The sequence below is a fragment of the Natrix helvetica genome, assembly GCF_964273705.1.
Source record: "Natrix helvetica genome assembly, chromosome: 4".
Taxonomy (NCBI): Eukaryota; Metazoa; Chordata; class Lepidosauria; order Squamata; family Natricidae; genus Natrix; species Natrix helvetica.
In genome coordinates, this window is record NC_138550.1 from 75772794 (window position 1) to 75796136 (window position 23343).

General features: G+C 40.3%; 1 protein-coding gene across 2 annotated transcripts in view; it reads right to left on the reverse strand.

Annotated features, from left to right (window-relative positions):
• The window catches only part of ADCY2 (adenylate cyclase 2), a 164175-nt gene that overhangs the window by 106768 nt on the left and 34064 nt on the right, over positions 1–23343 (reverse strand). For both annotated transcript variants that reach the window (XM_081951530.1, XM_081951529.1), the window contains exon 3: positions 13904–14065. In XM_081951530.1, coding sequence (XP_081807656.1) covers positions 13904–14065 — 162 coding nt within the window. The remainder of the gene's footprint in view (positions 1–13903; positions 14066–23343) is intronic.

Below are 23343 nucleotides of genomic sequence, written 5' to 3' on the forward strand. Positions count from 1 at the left end.
GCTTCAGACGGCGTGGTGGTACCTGGGGGTCTAGGTTAAAAGAGATGGGGGTGTCAGTGTACTTTCCCAATCCTTCCTCGAAAACTTCGGGAAATTCTTTGATTAGCATGTCAAGGTATGGAGTGGTCTGAACCTGATCTATTCCTGTTATGGCCAGGCCCAGGGCTTCAAACCATTCCAAACCTTACAAACTGGGCCTGGGACCCTTGACTACAATAAGAGGAAGTCTCTTATGATATTGTTTAAAGGACACCCTACAGAAAAACTTTCCCAGCACTGGAATGGGATTTCCCTGAAAATCTCTCAACTTAAATGGGCACGGTTTCAACCTCCTTGGGAGATGTCTGGCACAAGTCTCTTAATGCCTGCCCACGATATTATAGACACAGCTGAGCCATTGTCTACCTCTATCTGACAGGGTTTGCCCTCCAATGTAACGGTGAGGAATATTTTCCCACCCGGGGTATGGACAATCTGATCTACTTCAGATTCATCTCTGTCCTCACTGACTGCAAAACAGGAATCCTGCTTACTGAACCCTACGTTCCTACCAAAACTGGAGGGTTTTCTGAAACCCTGGCTGGTGCTGGGAGAGTTCCCTTCTAAAGCACGTGCGCAAGGTGCAGCTGCCCTACAAACCCTTGCTAAATGCCCCCCCTTTTTTTTTTACCAATGGAGGCAGGATGCATTTTTAAAATGGCAGTCCGCTCTATCGTGCCTATCCCCACACCCTGGGCAATTTGTTCAGGACATGGCTTTACCCTGCTGACCTTTGGATTGCTCACCCCTTAGGCGATATACTTCGTCGTTCCTGGTGGCCCCGGTGACATCGATAATGTCGTCATAGTGCACCTCGGTAGTCTTATCTGCGGGTTGTGGTTTGGAGAATCTTTGGATTTCCTCTGTATTTTTCGTTGACAGCTCTACCGCCCTGGCTTCATCCAGGGCCATCTGTAAGTCGAGTTCAGGTTTGGCCAGCAGGCGGCTTTGTATATGGAGGTCTCTAACACCCCCCACAATTTGGTCTGTCAGGGCTTCATCTAAGTTTTTGAATCTACAATGAACAGCTGCGGCTCGTAAAGCAGCCACATGGTCGTTTATTGTCTCTCCCTCAAGCTGAACCCTTCTGTAAAAGGTAAATCTGCGCATTGTGCGGGACAGCGCTGGGGCACAATGATTTTTTAACTTAGACATTAAAACATCCCAGATCACATCGTGGACAGAGTGCTGGGCAACTAGGGTCTCAGCAAGATTAAACATCTCCGTACTACATAAATTTATGAAACATGCCTTTTTCCACTGTTCAGTTAGGTCTGTAAAGCCGTTGGCTTCTAAAAAACACTCAAAATGGGAAATATAGGAGCCCCAAGTCTCTGCGGTCGTGTTAAAAGTGGCTAGTGTGTTCATTGAGGCCATCTCTGAGGTAACTTCTTTCTTCGTCGATTAACCAGAGGCAGTCTTCGTAGGCAAGTGACTCACTCAACCTCTTGTCGAGTGATTCCCTGAGGGAATTCAGCTCTCAGTGACTTAGCTCATAGGTGAGTGACTTTTCACAGCTCTGCCTGGGCTCCGCCTGTTGATCCCACCTTCGTCGCCAATGTTCTAGCTGGGAGAACACAGGTGGACAAACGGAGGCAAGCCAGGACTTAACAAATGCTAACAGTCTATTGCTAACAGGTGGCCAAACGCGGCACTTCACATTTCGTGTGTCTCAGCTAACTGGCAACAGCTGAGCCCTGTTTGACAGCCCTTTATATATGCCGGCTGTCAAACAGTCAATCAATCAGCGTCAAGCACAGTGCCCCCTAGCAAAACGGACCAGAGGGAAAACTATGATACATAACATAAGGTAGCTAACCTTAACAGAAAAATACAAGAACTGTTACCTAAGCAAGAGGCCTGAAACATTGTTTACACCTTGGGAAGTATGATAACATTTAGAAGTAGCTCATGTAAACACCTCCTTGATTCATATAAGAAGGGAGGTAATAACAGGATCAAACTTGAAAAATTGTACTAAAGCTAATCTCAATAAAATCTCAATAGCTTTTAGTCACCCTGTGTTGATTTTATGCTTTAATGTACCTATGAGTCTGTCACTATCTGAGAGCATAATAATAGAAGACAGATTATTGTTGTTCTTTTCTAATCTTCCAAGTTGGAGGGGGGGAATCTTCTTAAATTCAAGTTCATTTTCCTTTCATCATTAAATCTAACATGTTTATATCATAATCCAACATATTTACATCAGAATCATGCATAAAATATTCTAGGGCCCAAACTAATTTTTTGCTGACCTGTTGATGTTCAACAGGTCTGAAGAAGGAACAGTCCTCTTTGAGGTAATTTCTATTTTCCTTCGAAAGTGATCTAAAAAACATACTGCTATATCTGGGCCAGAAGGGAGCCATGAGCAGGACCTCTGCTTCTTCTGATAGGATCTTCCGTATCACCCTGGGAGAAGAGGTAATGGAGGAAAAGCATACAGAAGGCCAGGAGGCCATGGGCAGTGGAGGGCATTTATCCCCTCCACCTGTGGGATGTCGAACCTGGTGAAGAACCTGGGAAAGTGTGTGTTCTCGGGGGGGGGGGGGTGAACAGATCAACCATCGGCTGGCCGAACCTCTGCAACAGTTGCTGGAACAGGTCCAGATGCAGGCGCCACTCCAAGTGAGTGACTGTGGCCCTGATCAGCCAATCCACCTTGATGTTGTTTACCCCAGAGATGTGTTCTGCCTGGATCAAGGAGAGGTGACGCTCCACCCAATGCCCCAGTGACTCGGCTTCCACCATCAGAGACCTGGAGCGGGTGCCCCCCTTGGCAGTTTATGTGTGCCTAGGTTGTCAGGTTGTCCATGAGAATCATCATGTGGTAACTTTGGATGCTGCTCTGGAAGTAAAGGAGGGTGAGTCTGGCTACCCTCACTCTAGCCAATTGATGCTGTGTGTCAACTCGGTCGCTGACCACTTGCCCTGAGCGATTTAGTCTTGGAGATGCGCCCCGCCAGCCGAAGAGGCTGGCATCCTTCATGATGGTCAGACGGATCGGCTCCTTGAAGACGGTGCCTTTTTCCAGGGCGGGAGACAGCCACCACTGGAAGGATCGACGCACCTGAGGGGTGACTGAAATCGGCACTGGTGAGTTGCTTTGGTTGATGTGGCAGGAGAAGCCACTGCAGCTGTTAAGAGTGAAGCCTCGCCCAAGGTACGATGGATAGGCAGGATATCATTTTGCCTAGGATCTGGGACAATTGTACAACTGGGGCCTGTCATGACAGCTGCACCTACTGCACCAGGGTCCTGATGCTCACCTTCCTTTCCGGAGACAGGGAGACCTGACATGCCACGGTGTCTATGATGGCTCCAAGATGCTGAAGTCTTGTGGTCGGCGTGAGATGACATTTTTTCAGATTGATGGAGAACCCGTGATTCTGCAGGGTATGCATTGTAAGCTGCAAGTCCTGTGTCGCTTGTTGGTGGGACGACGACTGTATGAGAATGTCGTCCAGGCAGCAATGGAGTCGCATTGGATGAGATCTGAGGAAGGCTGCTACTGCTGCGAGGATCTTTTAAACATCCTGGGGGCAATGACAGGCCAAACGGCAGGGCACAATACTGATAGTGGTGGCCTGTGTAAAAGAACCTTAGAAACCTGCGGTGAGCTCTGCGAATTACGATGTGGAGGTATGCCTCTTTGAGGTCTATGGAGGTCAGGAGATCTCCCTGCCTGATGCATCTCAGAATTGACTGGAGGGGCTGCATCTTGAATCTCTTGTATGCTAGGTGGTAATTTAGCTTTTTGAGATCTAGTATTCCCCTCCAACTCCCCGAGTTTTTTGGAACAAGGAACAGTATGGAATAGAACCCTATCCCCTCCTGACCTGGTGGAACCGGTTCTATGGCCCTGATTTCCCTGAGATGGAGGATCTCCTGTTCCATGAGAGCCTTCTTGACAGGGCAAGATGGGGTTGGGCAACGAGTGAAATGATGAGGAGGGGGTGAAATGAACTCTAGAGTTAAACCTATGCAGATCGTTTGCAGGACCCACTGGTCTGACATGATCCTCTCCCATTGGGTGTGGAACAGCTGAAGACGGCCTCCAATGGTAGCCGTTCTCTGATGTTCACTTACAATGTCTGAAGGGTCTGGATCCAGACCCTCCACGAAAGTGCCATTTGGAAAAGTTCTGCTGGCGGCCTCTGTCGTGAAAGGACTGATGGTCCTGGGACCTGTCCGTGTTTTGGGGATAGGAGCGCTAGAAGGAACCAGAGGTGAAAGGCTGGTCTGCGGCCCTAAAAGACTGCTTCCTATAAAACCGGAACCTTTGTGCTTAGACTTCTTTGAAACCGAAGGCGTGACCTTCTCTTTGTCCTTATTTTCAATGAGAACTGGGTCTAAGGCTTCCCCAAAGAGCTTGTCTTTTTGAAAGGGGCGGAAGTGAGCTTCCATTTGGACCTCATGTCCACATTCCAGTGTCTGAGCCATAAAAGGCGACATGTGGTGACGTTGGAAGCTAAGGCCCTAGATGCAAACTTCGCAGCATTCAAAGTGGCGTCCGCCATATACTCCATTGCCATGATGATCTTGTTGACATCCTGTCTCAATCTATTATCCCCAGCGGCAAGCTTAATAAGCAGCTGCCTTAACCAGAGGAGGGAGGATCTAGAAAGAAAGGACGCAGAGGTGGATGTTTTAATCGCCCAGGCGGACGCCTGATGCGTTTTGTGGCAGGCCTTTTTGGCTCTCTTGTCCTCTGTCTTGAGGCCCTCCAGGTGGTCAGGCAGAAGCACTGAGGTAGATGTGAGCATGGCCACGGGCACGGTAAAAGGGGGTAACCGCAATAAATCCTCTGGACTAGCACCCACTGTATACAACCTCTTGTCGCTACCATTGGGAGTGGCAAGGGTGCCTGGTTGCGCCCATTGCTTCTGCACTATGTTGAGGCAAAGTTTGGGAACTGGGACAATTTCCTGTGCCAGGCTGGTTCCTCGAACAGGCCCTTGCTGAGATCCAAGGGATCCAGGGCAGCTTGCTCAGGGGTTGTTGCACCCAGGCGGGTAGAGGCTTTAGCCTTATTCAAAATAGTCTTGAAATTGAAGTGCTTAAATCAACCAGCAAATGCTGGTTTGTCAGGAATCACCCCCTTATCCCCTGAGAACTCCTGCTCTGGGACGGGCAGAATGTCCTCCTCCCAGTCAGATCCCTCACTCCTTAGCGAAGAATGGGAGGAAGAAGGCCACTGATCCTGAGGGGCCTCACTGGGTGAAGCAGAGGGAACAGGAGCCGGAGCAGGATGGGACTTGCATGGGCATTTCTCATGCTCTTGCAAACCTGCCTCAATCCCCTGAGAGATGGCTCTGGAAATAACCTCCTTCATCTCAGCAGAGAGATTGGGTCCTCAATCCGCCGCGGGGAGGTCCCTGGTGAGGGGGGTGGCACCTGAAGGACTTGTGGCACTAGTTGACCAGTGGGTGCTAGCTCCCCCTCCAATGGGCAGTCAAAAAGGTCTTCATGTTCAACCATTGAGGCCCCGGTGGACCCAGGGAAACCTGCCCTAACCAGTGAAGCCTCAGGGGAAATCTCCTGCCCTTCTCCTTCGCTCTCCGAGATAGGAGACCTGTATCCGGCCTGGTCGTCAGCCTGAGGGTCCCCAGAATGAGCCTACCCGGAAGCCTGGGCCTGTTGTTGGGCCTTATTGAAGTGCTTCTCCAGGGCCTTCTGGCAACATAGGGCATCCCTGTCCATGCCAGTCTCCTGTCCTTTTCCCTGTCTGGAGTATGGCTTCTGCCCCCTAATGGCCTCCCTGGCCGCCTTGCCTGCCTGCCTGGTAAGGGCCCTACTCGAGGAAGGGCCTGGTTTGGATAGGTCCACGTGGGCCTGGTCTGCCATAGCTAGGTCCCCGGGGAAGGAAATGATGAGGCAGGAAGTTCTCCACTCATCAACTCCGCAGTTGTGGAGAAAAGGCATTAGCACTCTGAGGAGACACTGTAGGCCCAGGTTGGAGGCTTGCGAAGGGAATCACCAAAACTCTAAACAGGTGCGAGCACAGGCACTCCCAGCACCTCTGTAGATCACACCACGAGGAGTATGGCCGAGGGAAGCCAAAAACTCCACAGCCGCAACGCCAGGTGAGAAAACGAGGAGCAGACCCGCTGGATGACCTGACAGGAAGGCTCCCAGCAGCGATATGCAGAGAGCAAGGCACCTTGCAGCTGCAGCCAAATCGTGCAGCAAGGCACGATTCAAATTGGCGGCCTCAATCCCCGGATCACAAAATGGCTGCTGGAAGCTGAAACTATGGCCGCTGAGTCACCGCGCCAACCGCTGGCTTCAGCAACAAGCATGGACGGAGGCTGCGGCTAAGCAAGCTTGGAATGCAGCGTGATCGCTGTAATCGTGAGGGCATCGGCGCTCCAGCCCCACACCTCCATTGCACCTGCTGCTGACCTCCGCGATGCCTGGGCAGATCCAGGATACCATGGAGGCAGGGAAAATGAATCCCACAAGGAACGCTTGCCAAGGCAAGAAAAACACAGGGAAAAAACAAGACTTCACCAAGCCTGCTCTCTAAACAAGAAAGGGGAAGGAAAGAAACAAATTAAACAAAGTAAATAAAAGGAGAGTCCAAGCAATTAACTGTAGTTAAAGAGAAACTTTAAATGCATCCACTGGGTTGACTGAATTGAAAAAAACTGGAGGCTGATCAGCACCAGAGGCGTGGTTAAAGTTTCAATTCAGTCCTGGGCAGATTGGCTGTATTTAACCCATGCTTGGACTCTCCGAACAGAGCACAGGAAAACATGCTATTCAGACAAATGGAATAAGAATGTCTTCTTCATCTCCTGCTCCACACTTTTATACACTTCCTACTTAATTCCAAAATTGCTTTTATGGATACTTTTTTCTAGGTTAGACATTGTTGTTCATTAATTCTCTTTTAATGTTTTGTGGTTCTCCAGTAGAATTACAGAGAAAACAGCTTGCCTTTAGAGTGCTTATATGCAAGCTTGATACGGAGGGATCCTTTTAGGATGTCATGAGAAGCCAGACAGACAACTGTCTTAGGCCTCTATGGTCAGCTATTTTGCAGGAAAGAAAAACTAACTCCAGTATACTATTATTGAAACAGCTGATCAATCAGAATTTCTAATTTCTAATTTTATTAATTTATTGAAACAATTTATATAGCCACCTATCTCACCAAGGTGACTCTAGATAATATAGAAAACAAAAAGTACAGTGACAAAATCAATATTCAAAACCATGCAGTCATGAATGCTCAGAGTAAAAAAAAAATCTCCTTTCAATCATTAAAATAAAACTAGACAGATAAAGGCTTGGTTAACCTTCCAGCACAAATACCTGTGAGAACATCCAGATCTTTAATATTTTATGAAAGATGAACAGGGTCAAGGCCATCTGGTTCACTGTGACAATGCTCTTCTATGGGGACACTGACAGGGAAGATATGACCCCTAGGTCCCACAAGATGAAACTGACTAATACGACCTGCGGCATGCCAACCCACCAATTCTAGTGTGGTGAGCAGAGATAGGGACAGGCAGAGCCACAAATAATCTAACCCTTTGTCATGTGAGACTTTATAAGTAATAACCAGCATATTAAATTACATTCAGAAATCTACTGGGAATTACTACAGCTTGTTGAACAAAGATGCTACATGTTATAGTGTATTATACGTAGCCTCGGTCCATTGGACTGAGCTAAAGAACCAAATACATGTAGCTCTCGCTTAGCAGCCAATAATTCAGCAACCTTTCAAAGTTACAATAATGCTGAACAAGGAGCCTTGTGACCAAACCTCAAAGTTGGGGCCATCACAGTATGTCTACAGTCACATGATTGTGATTTGATTTTGATCTGCTTAGTAACCAGAGTACAATTACAAGAAGTGTAGTGTCCTGAGGCAGCATGATTTCCATTTATATGTTTCAGTTTCAGATAAGCAAAGTCAATGAGGAAGCCAACAGAAGTTTCAAAGTGCTTAATGACCATACATGATTCACTTAACAACCACAGCTTGAACTGCTGGAACTGCTGTCAGCACAGTCATGGTTTTTTTTAGCGGGGGTGGGGGGTGGGGCTTAATGACTGCATAACTTTTCAATGGAGTTAATGAACATGAACTGAAACTATTCTTATAAAATTCTCCTGCCTTATCCAGCCTAGGATGAGTTCAAGATGTGTGTCTACTCTCCCATTTCTCTAATGTGAAAAATATTTTTTTTAAATAAATGAACAGGAATTCACTCATGTAGATTATAACAAAAATGTATAAGTATTTTACCATTTTTTAAATTATAATTTTTGCCTTTGAGTAAACCTTGCTTCCTGACAACTACTGTACCTGGAAAATTCCCTGCAATTTGCAACTTTGCAATTTGCACAACTTAAGCTTTGTGCTTAAAGCAGGACTAGTTACTCATGGACACCAGTTTCTAGCATAGGACTTTAACAACCACATCAAATTGGCTGTTTACTAAATTGCTCAGTAGGTATTCAACTTGATTATGTAAATTTACTGTTCATAATTATATAAAGTTTACTTGTACATTACCTTTTTAATATCTATCCATATTTAAATATAACATTAGCAATTTTTAATGTATAGATTTGTATATGCTCATATCTAAACACACTACAAGTTCTGTTTTTCCAATAGATATTTAAGTTCATCACAAGAAGGCAGATTCCTGATAGCTGAAATACACTAATTTTTAATGGATTGAAGGTTTTTTAAAGTTATTCTGACAGCTTAATTTTAGTGCTAAACTAGAACTGCTACATATAATTTCATGGCTGATCTTTGAATTCCATTAAAGAAAAGTGGCAAAGGAGGCAAGGCAATGGGGATTTGGATTCTGCTATTCAAACTGAGAGAGGCCCTCTTACTATGAGTGAATGGTTCTATTGAATTCTAGAATCCTAATCCAAATCTTCTTTACCTTTTGGTTCAATTTAGTGCATGAAAAAAACTCATCTCCATAAGTGTCCATTATGTGATTATAACAACTATTTTGATTCTGTCTAGCTTTATAAATTACTTTAAGCCATTGTTTGGTTTACAAATCACAACAGTTTGGGTGCATGAAACACACTGAGTTAAAATGAAATAAATAACATACTGTAAATATTAATTAGGATGATGGTCTATATTATCAGTATGCACAGGGGTCCCATATTAGTAGAAATCTGTACATGTATTAGATGACAATAAAGAGATTCAAAAATAATTGAATTTCTATGGGAGGAACAAATACACAGAATTTTTCTATTAATACCATATATGTTAGCAATGGTTTTAATTATTCTGATTTTAAAAAATGCGTTTGGTACATATGCTAACTTTAAGAGTCTATGAATAAGACACTGATCTTTACTGCAGTGGGCTCAACTTGAAAGTTGTGACTTGAAATCCCGAAGGTACTAGCAAGCTGTTGGTTTCAACTTTAGTAGACATTTGTTTATTTTTTACACTAAAGACAATCAGACATATTTGGGCTTTATTTGAAAGCAATTTAAAAATTGATTTTAATTCTCATGAGAAATTGATGCCTTGGAATAATTTTAATTAAAAATGGCTGATAATTTTTGTATCATAGGTTTAAATTGAGATCATTAATTTATTAATAAGTATTACTCAATCAATAGGTAAGGATACTTTGCAAATTCTGAAATAGTGAAAGAATACAACTTGTTTAAAATGGTCACATGGCAACAGAACCAGTTAAAATCATGGGATTTTGTTGCCAGGTCCTGATGTGCCAGCAGAGCCTTGAAAATCTCAGAAAGTTTGAGTGTATTAGAGAAACTTCCATCAAGTATAAACCAGCAATCTATTATTACCAAAAATATTTTTGAGCAGGAATGGATGTGGAGAATACATTAAAAATTAGAATAGAGATTTGGGATATCCTCTACAGCTTGAGGCTTTTTTTCCAGAAAAGTAAACTATGATTCATATGATTAAAAAAAATCATCTAGTTCAGCACAAATTCTTTTTCAGATCTCTCAAAGATTGTTCAGAAAAAGAACTATCATTTTTCTATACTGGGCATAGGATTAACACAGGAATGTTAGGGCAGCTGGTTTGAACATTTCCACTGGGACCCGCTAATTGGCTAGATAATATGATTGCTGTGAATCAGGTTCATGGGAAGAAGCTGTGGGTAAAGATGCTAATATGTTGTTACATTACATTTCAAAAATCTGGAACTTGTCATTTATGAAGAAGGTCGGAAATAGCATGCTTGGACTGTTGTGAAGGTGATTGTATATTTTTAGGAGGAAATTTGTGTAGCAAACTCTAAAATGTCAGTTAATTAAATTTGTCAGCTCCCAGCCTTTGAATTATTGAAATCGTTTTGTTTTGTTGGACAGGCAAGACTGGAAAATTGGCTTGCTTGATTTCATTTAGTTGATTCCCATTCCTATCTAAATTGTGTGTGTGTGTGTGTGTGTGTGTGTGCGTGTACATATAGATATGCACAAACATACATACTTGAATAAATATTTTAAAACCATAGTAACAACATTTTGAAATTTGATTTTTTATTACCAGATTTTTTTCTTTGATTCTTGTTCATTTCTTTTCTTAGGGGCTCTTTTTTAAAACTTTCTCTTTTTTTGTTAGTCATCTTTTAAATATCCTTTTATACATTTTGTTTTTTATGATTTTATGGACTATAAATCAACCTGCTAGTAACTTCTTCCAATTATTATGTTTTTAAAGAAAATGTAATTCTTTATAGTGTTTAAAATTCACGGTGTGCATATTTGTGTGTATGGACATAGATACATGGACATAGATATTGATATAGATAAAATGAACTCTATTTTTTAGTCCTCTAATCTAATGGTTGCTCAGATTTTTGAAGTCTGGATCCTTAACCTATGCACTGCTGCTATAGATATGTTTCCTGTTTAAAAGGAAGTCACTGAAGGTCAGTGACAGCATTAACGGGCAGCTACCTCTGAAGGAAACTAATCATCTTGCAACTTTGGTTAGGTTGCTTAAAAGATCCAATCATACCTAAAGCCAAAATAGATTACCTACTTCCAGTTGAAACTGATTTGAAACAATTAAGGCCAGCCTTGTGAATTACTGAAGCAGAGAGGAAAGTTTTGCCATTGTAGGAGCCTTTCATATTTAGTTTATTTCTTAAGGCACACTAGCAGTTTCCTCACAGCACATTTGTGTGTGTGTGTGTGAGAGAGTGTAATTGTTTTATTCTGTTGCAAGTACACTTTCTTGCAGATAAGAAGCATGCTGTGAAAAACATATCATTCTTCTTAAGAACTGGAAAACAAAATGTGGATTTTTTTTAAATAGAAAAAATAGCCCATCACTAAGGATAATGGTTCTCTACTGAATGGAATAATTGTATCTATTACTTTATCCTGATTGGATTTACTTTTTCTAAGGGTGGTAATCAGCTGGTAGAAGTAAGAATACCATACAGTAGAGAAAACCAGATTGACAGTAATGTCAGTGCTTTTTCTTTTTTCTGTAAGTAGGCATTGTATTCCAAGGGAGCTAAATGGGCATCTAGAAGTAGATAAAAGGTAAACTGTCCTTCAGGTTGGTGAGCTCAGAGATACATCTTTCTAGCAGAGAGGTATTCAACTTTTGCAACTTTAAGATTTGTGGACTCCAACCAGTGATGGGTTGCAGACGGTATGCCCCGGCATGGGTGTACCGGAGCCTGCCCGGAGCACCGGGTACCGTTCCAGTATAGTGCTCTAGAGGGTCCACCCGTCCGCCCTCCTTACCTGTCTTTAAAGTCTTCGGGGCATCCACGCACGCGCACAACGCATACACCACCTGCGCAATGCTCTGCCGAGCAACTGGAGCATTGTGGAGGTGTCACTGGATGGTAAGATGCATGCATGAGCTGCGCACGTGTGAGTGCACCGCACAAGTTCATGTGGAGGACGCCGGACCCTTTTGCAACTGTACCAGTTGCAACGGGATCCGGAACCCACCACTGACTCCAACTCATAAAATTTCCTAGGTTGGCTGGGAAATTCTGGGAGTTGAGGACTAGAAATCTTAATGTTGCCAAGGTTGACATCCATTCTCTAGCAGTACCAAAAGGATTCTCGGGCTTCTGCTTAGGAAACATCCAAGCATTAAGCAGGCAAAACCCAGTTTAATTTCTAAGCCAAGACAAATTTGACTAGGTGTTGTCAAACATAAGATGAGAAAGATTTTAGAACTAGAGACTTCTGTCAGTTTATCTGCAGATAGAGCTTATTAAAGTTAATTTCCCATTATGTCTGTCATGCCCTTCATAATAGGAAATGGCCCACAATATATAATATAACATAGAGACATACCATATTTTTGGAGTATAAGACGCACTTTCCCCCTCAAAAAAGAGGCTGAAAATCTGGTTGCATCTTATACACTGAATGCAGCATTTTTTGTCTCCTGAAACTTCGCCCCTTCACCAAAATGGCCACATAGCTTTCAGAAGGCTTTCAGAGAGCTCCCGAGGGCTGGGGAGGATAGACATGAGTGAAAAACGGCCCATTTTTTGCCCCCCCCCCCAGCAGCACTCTATAAGCTTTGTAAAGGCTATCCATGCCCTTTATTTGACAAAAACCAGGCCTATTTTCACAAAAAACGGGCCATTTTTTGTTCGCTTTTGGGGGGCCCACCCCCAGGAGCACTCTACAAGCCTCCTAAGTGCTATTCATGCCCTTTTTTTAAAAAAAACTTTCCCGTTTTTGCGAAAAATGGGCCGTTTTCGTGAGGTTTGCAGAGTGCAAAAATCTTTTTTTTTAAATTTTCCTCTTCAAAACCTTGCTATGTCTTATACTCCAGTGCATCTTATACTCTGAAAATACAGTAGTACAGTTGTCAAGACTCCCAATTGCCCCAGACAACCTTGTGGGACATCAATTTATTGCATCACAAACCTTTGTGGGGTAAGGCTAGTTCAGAAACTTCATGAAATTATATCCTCAATTGCTCAATTATCAAGTAGAAACAAAAGATAAACCATATTGCATTATCATTTTTACTGGATTAGTTTGTAGGATTGTGGAGGATGGGTGGCATTGGTTTTCAGATTGATGTTGGTGAGGAAAGTATACATTTGAAAAATAAAATAAAATCAGCGCACCCTCAACAAATAGGAGAGATGTTCCGGTAAGAAGTAATATGCAGTTGTTCTACATATGATTTCTCCAGTAACAAGGATGCCATTTCAGCATAGCTGATACCTTCACCACATACAGTTATTGTGGCAATTTCTGTGCTGAGGACTGTTGACTGAGACTCATAGGCTCAAAAAATTATTTCTTTATTAAATTTTTATAACCACCCAACTCAACCAAGTGACTCTGAGTGGCTTTTAATTCTAAACATTTTTTTCTCAAAAACAGAAAAGTCCTGAAAATAATAATTACTATATTTTCTTTAGATCACTCTTTCTCATCTTAAACATAGCACAAACATTAATCCATATATAGTCGTCTCTGCAATCATGAATGAAGATTTCACTTTGGAAAAAAGGGTCCTCTGATCTCTATCTTGAAATCACTACTACCAATTGAGGGGTATGGCTGCTTGGAAGTCTCCTTGAAGTGTTCAGAGCCTTTACCTTCCAGATGTTATTTTTGTTGGCAAAGTTAATAAAGTGTAGTGCTTTCTCATACAATTTGCACAAATCAATATTTCCTAACAGATCCAGGAGATGCATAGAGTTCCTATGAAATTAAGGACTAAGATATTCCAATATAAACAGATGTAGAATTCTAAGATATGATTTTTAGAAGTACAATAACGGATCCTCTCATGTTTCTAATTATATACTGCTGACATTTGCTGTCCAAGACAATCATCAAAGCATTCTGAATGTTGCTGAAAACATACCTGCCAAACCAATTGTTCCTTCATGATGTCTGTGGATGATATACAGATGCTGAGCACAATGGTATGTGATGCAGAGGTTAGAACGCTGGCAATTATTGCATCCTGCATGTTGAAGGGCAGCATGGTATAGACGACAAAAATGATGAATAGGAAAAATGATACCTGTGCAGAGAAGACAAAAGCAACTCATATAAAAAAAATAACTCAAAACCCTTCAAAACTGCATTAGATAAAAGTGAAATAAACTAGACCCCAAAGTGTGATACACAGTGCCTTGATATGCACCAAACATATTTGTTTTGGCATGGCATGATACGCAAATCTGACAAATTTCATTAACCCAGATTTATGGCTTAAGCATGGAGTATGAACTGAGATAATCTGTCACATTATTCAATCTTAACATTGAGTTAACAATCCAGTTTAGTTTGTTTTCCACATCGTCCAGGTACGCTTGGAGTCTCTCCGGACGGGATCTGAGACACGCTGTCACTGCCGCGAGGATCTTTGTGAATGTTCTGGGGGCCGATGACAGGCCAAACGGCAGCGCCCTGTACTGGAAGTGCTAGCCTGCATAAAAGAACCTCAGAAATTTGCGGTAAGCCTTGCGAATTGGAATGTGTAGGTACGCCTCTTTGAGATCTATGGATGTAATCAGATCTCCAGGCCTGATGCAGCCTAGTATTGACTGGAGGTATTGCATCTTGAACCTCTTGTATGCTAGGTGGTAGTTTAGCTTTTTTAGGTCTAGTATGCCCCTCCACCCCCCCGGAGTTCTTTGGGACAAGGAACAGGATGGAATAGAAACCTGTCCCCTCCTGACCGGGCGGAACCAGTTCTATGGCCCTGATCTCCCTGAGGTGAAGGATCTCCTGTTCCATGAGAGCCTTCTTGACTGGGCAAGTGGGGTTGGGCAGTGGATGAAGTGACGAGGCGGGGGTGAAAGAAACTCTAGAGTCAGACCCAGGTGGATTGTTTGCAGCATCCACTGGTGAAGTGGTGCTCTCCCATTGGGCATGGAACAGCTGAAGACGCTGTCCAATGGGAGCCGTCCGTTGATGGTCACTTATAGCGCCGGAAGGGTCTGGAACCAGACTCCCCATGGAAGGGGCGCTTGGAGAAGCCCTGAAACTTGGGTTTTTTTAAAGTACACTCAAAGAGCCATTTGGACCCGTTTCCCATAGAAAAAAAAAACACTGGGAGCCACAAAACCTTTCCCATGCCTGACTATTTCCTGAGCAGCCACAAAACTAACATATGTAGTTGAATTAAACATTCTATTTTCCTCTGAAACATTTCTTTTTTTGGATTTATCCATGGTTGGCCTACTAGGGGTCAAAAAGCTAAATAAATTGCATGCCGGCGGGTGTCATACATTGGCGGTTGTGACGCATATTTTGAGTGACAGGGAGCCACAGCAGAGGGCCGAAAGATCCACATGTGGCTCCAGAGCCGCAGTTTGCTGACCCCTGGGCTATACCAACTCCTTACTGCACAGTGATATTTCTGCCTGATTCCATTGTTTGGTTTTTATTATTTATAAGGTCTTGCTACATTATAGGGGATGTTTTACTGGTTGTTTTTATTGTAAGCCTCCCATAGTTACTGAGTTGGGAAGTTCTACAGACTTGATTAAATAAATATCTTCCTTGATATGACCAGCTCAGTATATTCAATCATTAAGGGGATTGTTGTCTTTTATAAATTGTGCAGCAATTGGCAAAAATCTTGTTCTTTTTTAAAAAAAACAGATTTCAGTTAAATCCCCATATCATATGAAGCAATACATTTATATGTTGGTTGCACCTTCAGAAAATAAACTTTCTATGAATGATATACAAATATATATTTAAGTAGCACATACTGCCCAGCCATAAATAGCTGGATTCAAATAAATTTGAAGACACAAACAGCTGGGCTCACCCAAGTGTTAAGACACAAGCAAAGTATATTATTGCCCAGCCCTAGTGTGATAAATTAAGGCACAGTATCATATTATAATACTGGTACAAAAAAAGCTGATACTTAAAGACTGGATAAACTGTGTAATGCAGTGCATCTATATTGCCTTAACCAGACAGATCTGAGCAGTGCTCTGGAAAGACTTCAGTCTTTTCCCTTCCCTATCTGCAACAAATGGAAATTCAAAGCCATTTTTCTTTAGCTCAGAGCCTTGACCTCTCTCCACCGTTCTTGAAGACAAATATAAGAAGCTTCCTATGGTGGAGACACAGTGCTCATGTGCTTCAGGGCAGGACAAAACTATAAATCGCTTTCTCCTCTATTGTCTATTGTACAGAGTTGCTTGTGACAAACTTGTTATCCTGCTCTTCCCCAAACTATCGAACTGCACAAGCCACTTATACACTTCTTGATTAATTGACATGAGACTCCTGCTTTTATGTATAGCTTTAAAACATTCTGGGCAAGCAGCCTATTGAACATGATAGATTCTAAGTCTCATCTAAGTAGACCATTATCTGCATCACTGCAGCATGTAGCTAATCCTGTTCCAGTTGCAGGCTTCATAGACCCACATACTCAATTAAAGCATAAAATGGCATAATATGCATGCATGATCACCTCAATAGTGTTAGAGAAGTAAGTCTGTACCCATACTATAACATAGTGGAATATTAAGTAGTTATTCTAAAACCCAAACCTTTAACTTCTAATTGCTCATTTCAAATTAGAAAATTCTTAGTATCTAGTAATTGCCTCTTTCCTTAGATTTAGGTCTAATTTCATTTTAATGGCTCAGGATATTAAGTTCTTGGATGCTTTTTAGCTGTTTTGTACTCTTCCTGTTTTGTATAGTTTTAGATTGTTCAGAGTCTTGGACTTTAAGAGAGCTAATTTCAATAAACTTAGAGAGAGTTTGGGAAAAATTCCATGGATGAGAATCCTCAAGGGGAAAACAACTCAAGAAGCTTGGGAAATTTTGAAAAATGAGATTACAAAAGCCCAGTCTAGCACAATACCAATGAAGAAGAAAAATAACAGCTTCCAAAAGAAACCAGCATGGCTGCATAAAGAACTCTCTGACAAATTGAAAGACAAAAAAGATAAGTACAAAAAGTGGAAAGGGGGGGGGGGGACATAACTAAGGCAGAATATCAGCAAACAGCCCAAGCATATAAAGATGAAGTGAGGAAAGCTAAGGCTCACAATGAAGAAAGGCTTGCCACAAAAGTAAAAAAACAACAAAAAAAGCTTCTTCCAACATGTTAAAAACATGTTGGAGTTAAGGAAACAATTGGTCCATTGCTGGGAGAAAATGGCAAGAAGGTGACAAGCAACAGGGAGAAAGCAGAACTATTTAACTCATGTTTTGCATCTGTCTTTACACAAAGGGATAAAACAATCCAACCTATCAAAAACAGCACCACAAAAATCAGATTAGGAACACAAGTTGAAATAGGGAAGAAAATAGTAAATGAGCACCTGTCTACCTTAGACGAGTTCAAATCACCAGGACTGGGTGGATTACACCCCAGGGTTCTGAAGGAACTGGCAGACAAGATCTCAGAACCACTGAACTATATCTTTCAGAGATCCTAGAGCACTGGGGAACTACCAGAGGACTGGAAAAGAGCTGATGTGGTTCCCATCTTCAAAAAAGGGGACAAAAACAGATCCAGGAAACTACAGACCTATCAGCCTGACCTCAATACCAGGAAAGATTCTGGAAAAGATAATCAAGCAACGAATTAGCAAACCCCTAGAAGCAAACAAAGTAATAGCCAAAAGCCAACATGGGTTTGTCAAAAACAGATCATGCCAAACTAATCTTATTGCATTCTTTGACAAAGTGACAAAATTAGTGGACCAGAAGAATGCCGTTGATATAGTTTACTTGGACTTCAGTAAGGCTTTTGATAAGGTAGACCATAACCTACTACTAGATAAAGTAGAAGAATGTGGGTTAGACAGCATCACCACCAGATGGATTCGTAACTGGCTGACCAACCGCACTCAACGTGTAGTCCTCAATGAAACTGCATCTACATGGAGGGAGGTATGCAGTGGAGTACCCCAAGGCTCTGTTTTGGGCCCAGTACTCTTCAACATCTTCATCAATGATTTGGATAAGGGAATAAATGGGGAACACATCAAATTTGCAGATGACACCAGACTGGCAGGAATAGCCAACACTCCAGAAGATAGGCTAAAGATACAGAAAGATCTTGACAAACTTGAACATTGGGCACTATCTAATAAAATGAAATTCAATGGTGAAAAGAATAAGATTCTACATTTAGGCAAGAAAAACGGAATGCACAGGTACAATATAGATGATACCTTGCTCAGTAGTAGTAACTGTGAAAGGGATCTTGGAGTCCTAGAGAACAACCATTTAAATATGAGCCAACAGTGTGTAGCAGCTGCAAAAAAAGCCAACACAGTTCTAGGCTGCATCAACAGAGGAATAGAATCAAGATTATGTGAAGTGTTAATACCACTTTATAATGCCTTGGTAAGGCCACATTTGGAATACTGCATTCAGTTTTGGTCACCACGATGTAGAAAAGAGTGCAGAGAAGAGCAACAAGGATGATTAGGGGACTGGAGACTAAAACATATGAAGAACGGTTGCAGAAACTGCGTATGTCTAGTTTAATTGAAAGAAGGACTAGGGGAGACATGATAGCAGTGTTCCAATATCTCAGGGGTTGCCACAAAGAAGAGGGAGTCAAACTATTTTCCAAGGCACCTGAGGGTAAAACAAGAAGCAATGGGTGGAAACTAATCAAGGAGAGCAGCAACTTAGAACTGAGGAGAAACTTCCTGATAGTTAGAACAATTAATCAGTGGAACAGCTTGCCTCCAGAAGTTGTGAATGCCCCAACACTGGAAGTCTTTAAGAAGATGTTGGATAGCCATTTGTCTGAAATGGTATAGGGTTTCCTGCCTAGGCAGGGGGTTGGACTAGAAGACCTCCAAGGCCCCTTCCAACTCTGCTATTGTATTGTATTGTTGCTTGTGCTCCTAGTATATTTTGTATGGATCTTGTCTTTTCACAGGCTTAGTCAAACCTTATTTTGTAGGTATAAAGATTTGCTTTGCTTTGATCCTAACCGCTGCCCTGCACTAGCTTTCCTGTCCGGTTACCCCTCAGAACATTTCTAAACTGGTTGAAGTGAACTGGATGAAAATTCCTTCCACAAGCAGTCCAATATAGAGGGCATTTAGGTATAACTTTATACATTTTTTATTTATCTTCTTTTTCATCCTGCAATGCCCTGAGGTGGTACCTAAAAATATTTGGATAGAGGACAAGTAAATGCAGTTTCTTCATATAGCTTTTGATTCCTGCAGTACACTTAAGAATCAGAACAGTTTGATTTATTTTTTAATTTATATTCAAGTGATTCACATTCACTGAATAATAAATTAAAATCCCAGTGTTACTTTTTCAAATTTTGCAATGTAATTCTTCCGTTTAAAAGAGCATAACTATGTGTGTATATAAGGGAAACCATATTCAGGGAAGTGTATATTAGTTTAAAGATGTTTTATGAACACATTAAATGCCTGGAGACATATTAAATTTGGAAATACTATATTAAAATACATATAAATGAAAAATAAATAAAAACTTTTGTATTTAAAAATATGAATCCTGAAGTTTACATCTAGTTATAAATCAAACAATTTCTACAATTCCTAAATATATTACAGTAATCTAATTTATGTAAAGGTTCGCCTATGATTTCTGTATATGTCACACATTTGCCTTTGGTTATAAACCAAAACCTTGCAGCAGAATTAATCAAAAACAGTAGTAGCAAAGAAACATTTCTAAAATAAAATACACCCAAATATTAACATTTTCATATAGTCAAATTCTTCTATTCATAGAGTAATTTTAGTCACTGTTTAATTTAATTCAATGCAATGTAATACAAAAATAGGAAATTAATACAAAATCAATAACACATTTCATACAAACACATGATATTAAAGCAATATAGAAGAATGAATTTAAAAAGAAGCAGCATGTATATTCCTGCATTGTAGAATTACAGTGATACAGAATAGAAGGATATAGGATTTTGCCTTTTGATATGATATGAATCCTTTAATTGTTTTAACACTTTGCCTTGTCGCCATCAGTGGAATACCAAATATACCCTTTGGATTTAAATCACATCTGGATCCTTTATGAGGCACAGTAGCATTTTTGGGACTATAACATTTGGTGAACAGAAATGGTTCAGGACCTTCGTTCCTCATTATCTCTCTACTCTGTGCCCCTACATTAAAAAGTTGCTTTTTGTTTTTCAGGGAATATTTTGACTCCAAGATCTTTAGTGGGAAATATTACAAAGTAGACAATCATTTTAAACATGCAATCCATCTAGCAAGCTCTGTGTCACAACCAAATCATTTAATAAGTAAAGTAGCGCATCACTGACTTTGATGATAAAGGATACAGTAAAAGAAGATGGAAAATGTCACTGCAACACATAAAGAATTTATTTTCTTTGAAGTATTTTCCCCACAATGGCTTCTGCTATAAAATATTGCAGACTCTGTTGCTCGAAAACTCATTCCTAAATGTAAATTGTTTTCAATACATCAAACAGACAATGCTAAAAGAAAACAGTCTGGATCTTATTATAGCCCTCCACACTCAAATGAAGTTAGTTTAGATCACTGCTATTTTACTATTTCTTTTGCCACCCGGCAACGCAGACATTTTTAGACAGCAGAAGATACACTTTATGCCAGCAGCACAGAGGAATCTTTATCTCTGAATTTCCGTTAAATTATTATAATATAAAGTTGATTTCTTCCTTTAAAATGCTCGGCTTTCGTCATTTACAAAACAACAACTGTTCCATCCCAACCACAGAGTAGTGTTTCTGCCAAATATAGCACATGAAATGTGAATGTATCTAGTTTCATTTCCCACATGCAAATAGAAAGAACATCTTGCTATGTGGAAAGATTAACTGGTCTGTTTTAGAGCTCTCTGTTAACAAATCGGCCACTTCCTTCATAGCAACTGATTCTGGAGTAAACACTAAAAAAGTCAAATTCACTGACTGTTGATGGTGAGTATATAGCAGGGTTATGAAAAAAAAAAACTTGCTGCCCCCATTCCTTTACCTCCGCATGTCATGTTGCTACTGAAGCTGTTTTGACCAAAATTCTAAACCACTTTAGGTTGCAATCCTAGAAGTGAGCTTTATTGAACTTAGTGGTCCTTATTTTGAAGCAGACATTGTAAATTCCCACATAAAACATCATCTGATCTTAAGTTCCATTAACTAAATGCTGTCTGAGATGTTCCAGCATATCTCTTTTGCTCTTCCCTTTGTTTAAAATACTGCCTATATAAAAGCCAATGGGCTCAAAAGCTTGCTTACTGTTTTAGTTTAAAGAAATAAATCTCACAACAATTTCAAGCCAGAGATTTTCAAAGCAACAAAAGGAATAATTTGAAACTGGTTGCGCTAGTCTCAGCTTTACCAAAGACTTTTGAGCACAACCTGCAAAAATCTTCCATCTCATCAAAATACTCTATAGTACAAAACATTTATATCCAGAATGTTGGAAGAGACAATTTAAATCCCTCTGATTAATTTGGTGCCATCTTCTAGGAAAAGGACTTATGAGTTTCTACAGTAAAATAACTACCATTAAACTTAGCCAAAAGGCCTATTATCGTATTTATTGCTTCACTTTGTTTTTCTTCTTTTACATTTTTTGCATATCATTGATCCAACAAATATTACCGAATTACATTGAACATAAAGTTACCTCCATTGCCCCAGATAATTATTATGAAGCCTTTACTGTTATTCCAACATTAACAAGAAATTACACTAAAATTAATTGAAAGGAAGAAAATTGCATCCATTTATTTCTTTATTTATCTTTTAATCAATTAAGTTCTAAAGCTATCCATCTCAGTCAATGACTGTTAAAATGATGCTTACAATTCAAAAATATATATTACAATTTAATACTAAAACATGTTAAAGCCATAAAAAATTGTTTATAATATATATGTATAAATATATTTATAAAAAATAAGTAAAATAAATACACATAGTAGGCAAGATATTTGGTCAGTTAGTAATACATCCATGAAACTGGGCCTTCAACACATTCAGCAGCCCATGCTTAAGATCAGGTGTATTTCACTGCTATGAGAATTTATTTATTTATTTATTTGTTTGTTTGTTTGTTTATGCTACTTCAACTGTAGCCAATTCTTTAAATGGCAGACATTCCCAATTCCTGGATAGACATTAAAACAATAAATCTAATAAACAGACAATTAACTGTATATTACCATCCCAAGAAACAAGAATTTTAACAATAAATCACGAACTACAAGGAGATAAATCAATCATATAACAATTCCTGAAGGCTTTTTTTAATTGGTTGCCTTAATAACTTTCTTAAACCCTAGTAGGGTTGGTGCTAGTCTAATCTCAGGGAGAATGCTGTTCCAAAGAAGAAGAAAAAGAAGAGGAATGATGATGATCTTTAAATAAGTATTAAAAGCAGATGTTAATATACTCCAATTTAAAAAAAAATCTAAGTAAAATTAATTAAATAATAAATAAATTAAAAGAAAACAAAAATAAGCAAAAAACCTAAAGGGCAAACTCAATGGACTACTGGATCTTTTTCTGCTGTCAGTTTTCTGTTTCAAATTATATTTCAGATAAAAAAAATCAGTACAAATTGAAGAGAAACCCAGGACAGTTTTCTCATAAAGAGGAATTATGTTCTTTTACAGCTAATTTCTGCAAGTCATCTTTTCTCAAGTATGCGTCAATCTTCCCTTTTTCCTCAACTCCAAAGTCCAAATTTATGCATTTCCCTCCCAAAATATTTATGGAATAGTTTAATTTTACTGCACAAACTCATTATTTTAAACTTTGCAGACTAAGATCAAGAATATTATTTCTCTATTCTATTTATTTGTTCATATACCTCCGTGCTTGAAATTATTTTTCACTGTCTCACCTCTTTTCTATTATGTCAGAGGGTTCAGAGTCTCACTATCAGAACGGATTGTCTAATTGTAATATAACTGGACCCAAAAGAGATAAAGTAGAAATAGAAGAGTCAATGAGGAAAATGTAGAATTTGAAAATCTTGCTGGTAAAAAAAAATCCATTCGAACACATAGAGAATGATTCATTCATCTCTGTCACAAAAGGCTAGGGCTATGATGTCACAATCTATTTTAGCCATAATAGATTCCCATTTTGCAAAAGGCAAGTGAACAGAGGTAGTAGGCTTAGCAAAATCATTCGGAGGTTGAAGTTTTTCATGTTGCAGTTTATGAGCCATGTTTCAACATATAGAAAAGTTATACATAAGGGTTTACATGACAGTTAACTCACAGAACAAAAATAAGCTACCAGACACAGCACAACATATACATGTATGACTGAAAGGCTTGTAACTTA